The 12,151-nt window shown below is 36.2% G+C and overlaps 1 protein-coding gene and 1 pseudogene across 1 annotated transcript; both read left to right on the plus strand.

Moving 5' to 3' along the window:
* Window positions 1-2,975: 2,975 nt before the first annotated feature.
* LOC120146513 lies at window positions 2,976-6,613 on the plus strand (annotated as a pseudogene).
* A 1,046-nt stretch (window positions 6,614-7,659) lies between these two features.
* Window positions 7,660-9,310, plus strand: LOC120146523 (iridoid oxidase-like). Its single transcript, XM_039160052.1, has 2 exons — window positions 7,660-8,594; window positions 8,684-9,310. The coding sequence occupies exons 1-2, from the start codon at window positions 7,743-7,745 to the stop codon at window positions 9,308-9,310; spliced, it is 1,479 nt and encodes a 492-aa protein (XP_039015983.1). The 5' UTR covers window positions 7,660-7,742.
* Window positions 9,311-12,151: the final 2,841 nt, after the last annotated feature.

The following is a 12,151-nucleotide window of genomic DNA, read 5'->3' on the forward strand; positions in this document are numbered from 1 at the left end:
TTATTTTTTAGTTCTATTTTGGCTACTCAACTATTTTTTCTCAAAATCATATCTAAAGTTATATTTTGAAAATTTGTCTTTAAACAATTAATGATGATATTGATGTATTGTCATAATATAATATAACATCATCATTAAAATACATAAAAAATTATTCAATAATTTTATTTATTTTTAAACAACGGATGATTAAAATAGAATCAAAACACATAATTATATATGATTTTAAAACAAAATTAGACGATTCAAATGGAATCATGAAAATAAATAAGTGACTAAATATGTAATTTACTCTATTTACTAAATCACGCGGCGTGAAGTTTCTTGGCGTAGGTTGAAAGTGGAGCCCATAGCGCGTGGATTAAACGAAAGGGTTGAATAGGGTGGATGGGAAGAATAGATGCAGGCACGTGGTTTAGGGAGCAGACAATGGTAGAAAGGTAGATCCGCACAAGGGAACTACAATGGTCAAATCCTATGGGCTTGTCTTTTCTTTTCAATTTTCATTTGCACGAATATTGAAATGCTTATGAACGGTCAAAAGATGGGCTGTTTAGGCCCCAACTTTTTTTTATTATATAAAATATAAACTCCCATTCCAACTAGAATCAAACCACCTGACCAAATAAAGAATGTTCTTTTGTCCGCCCAAATTAATTTTTATGGTAAATTATGTATTTAGTCATTCATCTATTTTTACAGTTTTATTTTAATCATTTAACTATTTTCTTTTTTAAAATCACACTTAATGTTTATGTTTTAATTTGTTTTAATCACATACTGTTAAAAAATAAACAAAATTATTGATATATATTTTTTTATTTTTTCAATGATGATATGATATTATATTATGGTGACACATCAGTATCACCATTAATTTTTCGACAATGTGTGACCAAAACATAACATTGATGTGATTTTTTTAAAAAAATAGGTAGATGACCAAAATGAATTTGTAAAAATAAGTGAGTAACTAAATACATGGTTTACCCTTTATAATAGATTAAATTTTATATTATAAAGGTAAACTACGTTTTTAGTATCTAAACTATCAATTCTGATATATTTTAGTACTTAAACTTTAATTTTTTAAAAAACTGTACATAAAATTTAATTTTTGCTTAATTTTAATATCCGTTGTTAATTTTTGAAAAAATGAAAATTAAGGTACCAAAACACGTTTAGTACCTAAATCATACTTAAGTTTTGAAAAAAATTGAAAATTTAGGTATTAAAATGGATCAAAACTTATAGTTTAGGTATTAAAATAATTAATTTTTTAATGATGGGTTATTAAAATGAAACAAAAAGTAAACTTTAAGTATGATTTTAAAAAAATTAAAAGTTTAAGTTTTAAAACAAATCAAAATTAATAATTGAAGTACTAAATATGTATTTTACGCTATACTTAAATAAGTTGAAATGTGTTAAAATAATCAAGTTTTAAAAAGTCAAACTCAAGGAGTTGTTTCCTAGAGTCCAATTTGAATGGTGTGGTTGAAATTGAAACTTGAAATATGGTGAGCCGCCCCCCTCCAGTCCTAATTAACTACTGAATTTATTGTTTTCTAATAGCCTTGTTCAGTATAGCGATGGCTTTCAACTTTGCAACTATTTTTCTATTCTGTTTCTTTTTATAACATTTTTTTATTTATTTAAAACATGTAAGAAAGATAAAAAAAAAATGTGAATTATAAACTTATTAAATTTTAATTGATTATTTTTATATCATTTAATTTTTATTTATTTTAATTTTATTATTAAATTTTAATTTTTGTTTCTATTATATTATTGTTAATCTAATAACAACGAGATGGTGTAAATGACAGCTGTACATATGAAAATTACATCAAAACGATATCTTTTTTATGCAACTCTTTTACTGTAAACTCGAACTAAGATCTTTGAAATGAAAAATTAGTTATCCAACTTACCAAACCAACTTAAGACCTTGTTAATAAAATTAATATATATATATATATATATATATATCTTAAATTATAATTGAGATTAATATTAATTGCTTATTGATATAATTTAGAAATATAATAATTTTATAAATATTATTTATATAAAATTATATTATATATTTATAAAATTAATATATAAAATATTATACAATTACCTGTTTGAGTATTCCATGACACCAAAGAGTAAATAAATTGACGACCAAGATTAGATACATGCCATAAAGAACATTAAAAAAAATAATAAGTAGAGACACGAACCAAGCCACTTTGATGGTAAAAAGATTAATGTTATTTTTTATGTTCCTAGTTTTGAGCATAAAAAATGATAAGGGTGTGAGCGCAATGTCAAAGTATAATTGGTTTAGATATTATTTTTATTTGAGTTTAAAATTAATTGAGTTTTAAAATATCAATAGGTTTAAAATTAACATTTAGTAGGTCTTAATATTTTAAACGAGTTTGGAGATTGGGTTGAATATAAACGAATAAACATAAACGAACATGTTACCGAACATCACGAACGCAAATGAATGAACGAGCTCTTTGTTCATTTTAGTTTATTTAATCAAATGATATAAAATTTTCTTCATGTTCATTCATTTAATAAATAAATGAACTTTACGTCGAACGGTTTGCGAATAGTTCGTTAAGCATTCATTTTGTTTACATACATAACTTTAGGCCTTCTTTAGCACTAGAATAACCACATCATCACATTGTTATCGAATTAAAATCTAATGATATAATTTAAATAAAAGTGAAAGTTTAATATTATAATAAAAATAATTTAAAAAACTTGATAATAGAAACGACACACACCGCCTAAAGTTTAATAATATCTTAGATGGTTTACCTAAAAATTTAGCCTGCGTTATTCTTTAATGGGCCATTTTAAACCCAATTTTATCTCGTGGCCCGAGACGAAAACCGAACCAACCCAACGGCCTTTGAACCCAAAACAAAAACCAAGACGCCGGATGCCGACTCGACTCTCACCCAGTCGAGTCCCACTCTCTTGCCAAATTCATTTCCCAAGTTTCATTCACTACTTAACGGAACCGTCTCTATTCGTCACGGTCATCGTGTTCCGTCACACCACCCTCCCACACTCTGCTCAACGCCTCTCCTTCCTTCCCTAACGTGTTCCGTTCCAACCGTTCCACTTTCCTCCAAAAACTAACCCCAACCCTAACGTTCCTTATGGCCTCTTCCATCGACGACGATTTATCTCTCCTCGACGACCATCAAACTAACCCTAACCACCATCACGTCCTTCATCACCACCACCCTTCGTACGTGCAGATCCACGCGCCTCAACCTGACAACCATGACGCCGATAATGATTCCAGTTCTGCCTTCCGCGGCGCCAGATTCGGCGATAACGCTGTATCGTCGGATTTACGGATCGAGAAGAGAAGAGATCAGGATGAGATAAATGATGGCGCGTTGAAGAGACAGAGGCAATCGACGACGGAGTACCGGAAAGACAGAGAAGAATGGAGCGACGCCGCGATTGGATGTTTGCTGGAGGCGTATATGGAGAAGTTGACGCAACTTAACAGAGGGAATCTGAGAGGGAGGGATTGGGAGGAAGTGGCGGCGGCGGTTAGCGAGCGATGCGAGAAGCAGAGCAAGAGTGTGGAGCAGTGCAAGAACAAGGTTGATAATTTAAAGAAAATGTATAAGCTTGAGAGGCATAGGATGAGTGACGGCGGCATCACTGTGAGTCATTGGCCTTTGTTTAAGAAAATGGAGGAGATTGTTGGGAATTCGTTGCCAGTAAAGGCGGTGTCTGATGAAGATAAGGCTGTAGTTTCTCTAGGAACTGTCGTTAAACAACCCAAAAGGTATATTTAGTTTTATTTTTTGCATTTGTTGTTATTACTTGCTAAAGCTGCTCTTAAATTCTTTAAGGTTTCTTCAGCATCAAATTAGCTGGGGATAATGTGAGCAAAACGTTCTTAGTTTCATTCTTTTGTTCTCGAGTTTGCTAATTTTTATTATGTTAAGTTTAAAGGATGGTAGAAGTACTCAAGAATAACAACTATTTGCCAGTGGTTTCAGTCTTTGTTGATTCTATACGTCTTCATTTACCAATATTGCAATTGAATAGTCCTATCTGCATTTACCAATATTGCATGATAGAAATGCCTATCTGGTTGTCTGATATGTGAGATCATAATTTATGTTTTTTTCAGCAGATATGTTTCAGCTACACCAAGTCCTGCAGGTCAGATAATTATTATGAAATCTAAAACTCCCAAATGGCGCAGAGTGGTATTCAAAATTAGTGGCGCTGCTCTTGCTTGCTCTGGTCCTCACAATATTGACCCAAAGGTTCACCATTTTTATCTTATATACAGTTAAGTTAGGATACCATCATTATAACTGAATTCCTCAATCAGCTGTTTCTGTCTGATTATCAGGTGGTGATGCTGATTGCAAGGGAAGTTGCAATTGTGTGCCGCCTTGGTGTGGAGGTGATCATTACTGCTTTCATATCTTATGATTGCAGATGTTTGCATACCTTTTAACATGCAATTGTTTTCAATTTCTCTGTGTGTGTGTGTGGGGGGGGGGTGATGTTCCAGGTAGCAATTGTTGTTGGAGGTCGCAATTTCTTTTGTGGAGACACATGGGTTACGGCAACTGGTTTAGATAGAAGTACTGCATTTCAAATTGGGTAATGTGATTACTACTGAAATACACTTTTTTATCTGCATGTCAGCTTCGGGCTAATTGATATATATATATATGAGTGTGTGTGTGTGATTAAAATCCCATTAAGGCTTTTAAGATGAAGTATGCTGATGTAGAGCTGTCATGTATTGTACATTGACACAACACCCTGTGCTAATTTGACAAGTCTTTAGGTATGATTAGACACTGGCACTTTTTGGTTGTTTCTGTAAATGACTTCAATTGGGTGGTATATATATGCCTTGATGCTTGGTAAGCTGTTGCTTGTTGTATCGAACTAAACAGAATAAAATCATGGAATGGGTCACATGAAAGGATCTTAACTAAAAAATCGGTTTATTATTTCTGAACTGATATTCAAGCATTATGGTCCGACTATGGAAACTTTATATTATTCTTGTCCTTGATGTTAAATATGTAGAAGATAAGATTGGATTTCCAGCAAAAGTTATTCGCTAACCTTATTACAGCAGCTATCTTAAGGAGTACAAAGTCCTCGTTGATGCTCTAAACAAACATAGGTTTGGTGTTGGAGAAGGAGAGGATGGATGCAACAAGTACAAGGAGGATGCAACAATTGGAAAAATGATATAAAAAAAGTTGTTTTTCTATTTTGAGAAAATTATACCGTGAATATTTTCTAGACGAATCTTTGATGGAATCAGTTCGTTCGAGTTTTTTATGTTGACTATGATGCTGCCAGAATAAATATGTTTATGCACTTATATGCGCACGTCACTTTATGGTACTAATCAAAACTGTGACCCTGCAATTTACTGCAGCATGATGGCATCTGTGATGAATTCTATACTATTGCAATCATCATTAGAGAAAATGGGTGTTAAGACCCGTGTGCAAACTGCATTTTCGGTGCAAGAGGTTGCCGAACCATACAATCGGCAGCGGGCCATTCATCATCTTGAAAAAGGTAGAGTTGTAATATTTGGTGGCATTGGCACTGGAAATCCACTCTTCTCTACTGACACAGCTGCAGCACTTCGAGCTTCAGAAAGTATGGCTCTCTTTCTTCCTTCTTTGAGAATTCAATATCTTGAACTACATGTAATTCTCTTAGACACAAGCACACGCAGACACTATTTTTGTTCTCTACATTTGACATGTCTGCTCGTTGTTCAGTTCATGCAGAGGCAGTTCTTAAAGGTATGAATGCTGATGGGATTTATGACTGCCCCTCCCAGGACAACAATGCTACATTGAGCATATCTCCTTTAGAGAATTAGTCTCTAGAGGTGCCACAGCCATGGACATGATGGCACTGACCTTCTGTGAAGAGAACAGCATTCCTGGTTGGTATATTTGTTGCATTCAATTATGTTTTACGAAGATTAAAGCTGGTCCAATTGTTTTAATTCTTTGGTTTGTAAAAAGTTTTAGATCTGAGGCTAATGTTTCATCTCAAGTCCGGAAGGTCTCTCTGATGCAAATTCAATCAATTTTATTTGATGCAGTTGTGGTCTTTAATCTTCTTCAGCCTGGAAATATCTCAAAAGCATTATGTGGAGACGAAGTTGGTTCATTGGTCGATCAAACCGGAAGGATCTAGTTGTTGTGACCGTTGATGTTAAGTCAGATTCTGTTAATATATTTTAGTAACAAGAAGAGTTGCTGTAAATTTGGCCGCTGCGTTTCTTCAACTGAGGATTGGGCTGATTCAAAGACTTGATGATGATGTAACATTTGGATGCCAGGTCTGCCACACCAATAACTCCATAGCTAATAACTTCATTTCACGATCTGTATTATCTTATAGTGCAATTATCTATATTTAATTTGATGTGTTAGAAATAGATTCAACTTATTGAACCATCAGCTTTGGTAGATGGTTGTTGCAGTGTATCCTTAGTGATTTACGAGAACATTGGTGATAATTGTGAGTAGAGTTTGTAGTTGACTGATAATACTCTTGGATCAGAATTAGAATTGGATTTTAGTAATAGGAGGTTGTCACAAGCTGAAAATTATTAATGACACCATGTATTGGAAAACATTATTATTTAAAATTAAGGATGCATCTCTCAAACTGCGTACAATTAGTATCATTTTTATTGCTTGGAATTCAAGAAACAGAAGGGTGAAAACATCTCTCTTCACTGTATCTCTTGAATCATTTATGTATATCCCTCGGATGGTGATTCTTCTGCATGCACTTCCAGTTTCTATATATATACACATTCAATAACCCTTGTTAGAAAACATTATGGTTACCCCTTACCCAACAATTAAATTACTACATGTAGAAAACATTTAAATATTTTTTACTATTTTCTTAAAAAATGTTTAAGATATCTAAAACAAGTTGGATTTTCTTGAACCAATTCTGGTTTGTTCACTAAATTACTAAATTTGAATTCAATTTTATTTGAGTAAATAAATCTTCAATCTAAAGCTTAATCCGAGTATTGTTTCAAATAGCTGGTGATCAGTAGCTGTTATGAACAATATTTTTTTTTACCATTTTTAAGAAGAAAGGGAAGGAATTATGCTGGATCTAAACCATGGACTTGGTACCAACAAAAACCTTTTATTACTAAATTAATAATTTATAGACTATTATGAACATTTAATTCAATGAAAAAGATGAGATAAATTATAGACTCGATGCACCTCCCTAAAGGTTATATATCCATATCGATTTGCACATAAATTTATAGCATTCGACATGTCCATCATCCCATGAAATTTGTTTAACAATTTTTCTTGGATCTAATACAAAGAAAATGACTGCAAAAAAACTGTGTACACAGCTAATAAGTTAGAAGTGAGTGGACCGTGCATTTCATAACTTTTTCCAATGATAAATTTGATAATGGTGGCAGGTGGGACGACCAAAAACATGTAAGATTCGCCAAATCTCTTAATTTCCACAAACAGTTATTCGATACAAAATACGTTTATAAATTAATCAAATTCCATTGATATATACAATTTGATCAAAGGTGTAGCAGGAAAAACAGAGCTTTCCCGGAATTCAAACTCTCAGGGAATGGAAATCACAAGTACTTTGCTTCTATGTTTGATTCTCTTCTCGTTTGTAGCTTTAAGTAAGCTCTTATGGCGAAGACAGTCTCGGAAAGTTCAAAATCAGCAACCACCAGGACCCCCAGGATGGCCAATATTAGGCAACTTTTTCGACCTGGGAACTTTGCCTCACCAGACCCTATCAAGCCCAAGTATGGACCAGTTCTTGGTTTGAAGCTTGGGTCAGTAAACACCGTGGTGATACAGTCGGCCGTGGCAGCCTCCGAGTTGTTCAAGAACCATGACCATGATTTCTGTGATCGTAAATGTCCCATTGTGCTGACTGCTCATAATTACTGTCAAGGAACGCTTGCATTTGGCAGATACGATAAGTCCTGGAGCAAGTTTCGCCGCATTTGCTCCATGGGACTCTCGGCGAACCGACAAACCAACGAGATGGCTCGTCTCCGACAAAAGTGCATCGACGACATGGTTCGGTACATCCAGGAAGATGCAGCAGCAGCAGCACGTGAACGGGGAGAAGAAGGTAAGGTAAACTTGGCTCACTTTCTTTTCCTTATGTCGTTTAACCTTGTTGGCAACCTGGTGTTATCAAGGGATCTTTTAAGTTCTCGATCAGAGGAAGGGAAACAATTCTTCGACGCCATGAACGAGGTGATGGTATGGGCCGGGAAGCCAAACTTGGCCGATTTCCTACCAGTGTTGAAGTGGTTGGATCCCCAGGGGATCAAGAGGAACATGGTGCGGTACATGGGTCGAGCCATGAAAATTGTGAGCAGCTTTGTTAATGAGAGGATTGATGACCTGAAGCTCGCCAAGGAAAAGACAACCAAGGACTTTTTAGATACATTGCTGGAGCATACAGGTGAAGGAAAACAAGGGCCTGCCACAATATCGAATCACAATGTTATCATAATCATACTGGTATAACTGCATCTGCAACAAGAAGATTATTGGACATTATTGAATATGTATGTATCATTCTTTGTACAATGGGCATTGTTGTTGTGTAGGAAATGTTTTTCGCCGGCTCGGAAACAACAAGCAGCACCATCGAATGGGCAATGGCAGAGCTCCTCCGTAATCCCGAGTCAATGGCAAAGGCGAAACAAGAGCTCAACCGAGTTATTGGGGCAGAAAGGAAAGTTGACGAGAGTGATACGGATAATCTGCCATACTTGCAAGCTGTGATAAAAGAAACGCTGAGATTACACTCTGCGCTTCCTTTACTCCTTCCTAGGAATGCCATGCAAGAGACCAAGTATATGGGGTATTTCATCCCGAAAGGGACACAGATTTTTGTGAACGCATGGGCAATCGGAAGAGACCCGGAATCATGGGAGGATCCCTTGGCATTCAAACCCGAACGATTTTTAGGGTCAAATATAGAGTACAAGGAACAGAATTTCGAGTTGATCCCTTTTGGTTCAGGTAGAAGAATTTGTGTAGGCATGCCAGTAGCTCACAAAGTAGTTCATCTTGCTCTGGCTAGCTTGCTTCATTCCTTTGACTGGGAGCTTGGGAACAACTTATGTCCCGAAACGATCGATATGAATGAAAGGGTGGGGATTACAGCTAGAAAGCTCATACCAGTGGAAGCGATACCAAAGAAACGATTGTGTATTCATGATCATGCATGATTTGTCGTTAAAAATGAATTTTAGAAGATGTTTTTCACCTGTTTTTGTATTTGGGTTTGAGTTCGAGTGGACTAGAACCCGACCCATCATCATTCCTAAATCCAACCTATAGATAAGTTAACATAAAAAAAAATTACCCTATTATTCATGGAATGCTTAATGATGCTGATTATCTTATGAGACTAGGGCGAGCTAATGTTACTACAGGAAATATTTGCTACCAATGGCACGCAACTCAAATTCAGAAACTATACATGGCAAGATACTCCATTCTGATACTCGAACGTTAGTTCGAAACATGAACCGGTTTCTTCATTGAAAAAAAGCCTAATGGAAGTATTCAACATCGTTTGAGGAAGTTGATTGTTTTCCTAAGTGATATCTTTTGTTTAAAAATTACGTATTGCTAGCTCAACCAGAATTGACATAGAATTTGAAGAGTGCGAAATTAGATCACTGATAGAAAATATAAAGAAAATACTTGAATTACATAAGAATTTAAGATTGTCGCACCCTTCGATCCATCCCTAAATTCGACAGACTCAAAAAGTTATACTATTGTGCGCTCCCTCGATCCTACAGACATAATTAAGACCCACGAGAATGTCGATAATAGCTGCTTCTGTTTTTGCTCGATTAGCAAAGTGGAGTGTTTGTACCAAGAGCACATTAGACCGGGAAACCATATGCTGTTCCTCGAAACTGCGCTCAAGCTGCCACCTAATCATGTTGTGAGCAAGAGGAGCCAACCATCCCAATATCCGGACTATTACCAGTCTCCATTCTGCAGCAAAGGAAGAAGAGATTACGAATGAAGCCAGAGTCTTTGCATCAGACTTCAGTTTAGCACGCACAGCATTTCTCATACTCCAAGGTAACATATTGTACAGCTTTTCTCTCGAATCGAGGCCGATCATGTGAGGTGCCGAAGCTAGTTTCTCGATCATGATAATAATATGTGCATATCGGAGACATAACGCAACATCACCGAGTGTTGATGTAGGAGCATCCAACAAGTGCTTGGTATTGAAAACGCATAGTTTAGAATAAATTTTATCGTTGCCGAATAATGACTCCATCTTTGTGGTGTAAGCACCAATAAACCTGAAAGATCCACTCCCGATTGTCTCGCAACTGTCGAAAATCAGAGAATTACTTCCGGCTGACACACATCGTCTAAAAGGTCCAACTCTGACGTGATTGGACCGTTTGGTTTTCGAATATGACCGCGATGAACATGGTATTAGAGCCGAAAATGAATCGCTCGGCAAGAGACAGGGACTATTCTTTCCATCTAAAGACACCATTTGGTTGGTTCGGAAGACATATTTGATCCTCTCGAGTATTGTCAAAAGTGTTCTCAACAGAATCCGGACAACAAAATCATATGTTCGAGCCCATGGAGACGTCTCCCGTAGTTTTTTAACTTCCCGCCGCTGCAACATTACTTTCTTTCGACACTCGAGTAATTTATCCTGGTCACACTTGGCATTTCTACGCATCCTCCTAAGAGTTCGCTAGAGTTCTGCCAGCACTTCCGACTCTCGACTCAACTGCATCATGACAGCAACGAACCTCTCCATCTTCTTTACTTTCCTCTCCATCTTCTTCAAGCGATAATCCCAGCCGAGCCAGTCTAAATTGTTCGAAATCGGGTCTATTACGAAATGTTCGAAACAGTGATACACGGGGTCAGTGCATTTCTTCCCGAGCCTGGCCACGGATGTTGCCAGAGTTCCGAAATTCTCTATTATCTCATTCAGTGCAAGATCCATAAGGTAATTTTGATTGTCGGATACAAGTCTTCGGATTCCGACTGAGTTTGTGATCTGTTTCCTCAACTTCAAGATCTCCCCATCATCCAGAAAATGCCACAAACTCACCGCCTTAGACATCAAACTGGCAACTTCGAATGCCAAGATTCCAAGCACCTTACCATTACTCTCTGAACTACTCTTCCTTGGATTCAACCATGAACCACCAAACCACGACTCCATCACTAATAAATCCGTACTTAATATAAAATCCTGCGTCCCTACTCTTGTATATAGACAATCCAAAATTACCAAAACCCAGAAATTATAAGAGCAAAAAGAAAACAACAATGCAATAAGTAAACCAGTAAAAAGGTTGCACTCAAATTACAAGGCATATAACCATACAGGTGTAAAAAGCAAAAAAAGACAGGTTACATCCCCGCAAGCAACAATGAAGTCAAGAAGAACGATTTGGTTAGGTTTCCCACAGCAATAATGTTGACGAAAACGGGTAAAGAAAACAAAAGAACACAAGAATTTTACGAGGTTCGGCAATATGCTTACGCCCTCGGTGCGCGCTAGAAGTTTTTATTCAATGATTGAATTTTTTAGGTCTAGGTTACATCTCTATTTATAATAGAAAACCCTGGTACATAATTACAAAATTAATCTTGTATCGTACCGCGGGGTTGCGCCCCCGCACCCTCAACCCATATAATTCGTAACCCCACAACGAGACTTTCTTTGTAAGGACAGTTAACGTTCGCTTCGCTCACTCCGCTCCATCTCCTGTCCTCTTTACTGGTATATTTATGAGCCATACCTAACAAATAAGCTGAGACCAATGAAGTTTAGCAGAAAGGAGAAGAAGGCATGGTAATAAACGTGATAAAAGACGAAGGAAGAGACAAAAAGAGACAGAAAAACTCGAAATCGGTCGAACCGAAGCTAAAAATAGAAAGGTAGAGTGCGGATTTTTGGGTTTATGCTGGTGGATATCAAGGAAGATGTTTGATGGATAAATTAAAGAACCATTGAAGGATCGCTTCATTCTGTTGTTATGTGCTTTGTTTCACGTTAATCT

The sequence above is a fragment of the Hibiscus syriacus genome, unplaced genomic scaffold (genome assembly GCF_006381635.1).
Source record: "Hibiscus syriacus cultivar Baekdansim isolate YM2019G1 unplaced genomic scaffold, ASM638163v2 tig00110929_pilon, whole genome shotgun sequence".
Taxonomy (NCBI): Eukaryota; Viridiplantae; Streptophyta; class Magnoliopsida; order Malvales; family Malvaceae; genus Hibiscus; species Hibiscus syriacus.

Coding starts and splice junctions, on each gene's coding strand:
- LOC120146523 (XM_039160052.1), top strand. CDS start 7,743: ATGGCGAAGACAGTCTCGGAAAGTTCAAAATCAGCAACCACCAGGACC. Junction 8,595..8,683: donor ATGTTATCATAATCATACTG/GTATAACTGCAT, acceptor GTTGTTGTGTAG/GAAATGTTTTTCGCCGGCTC.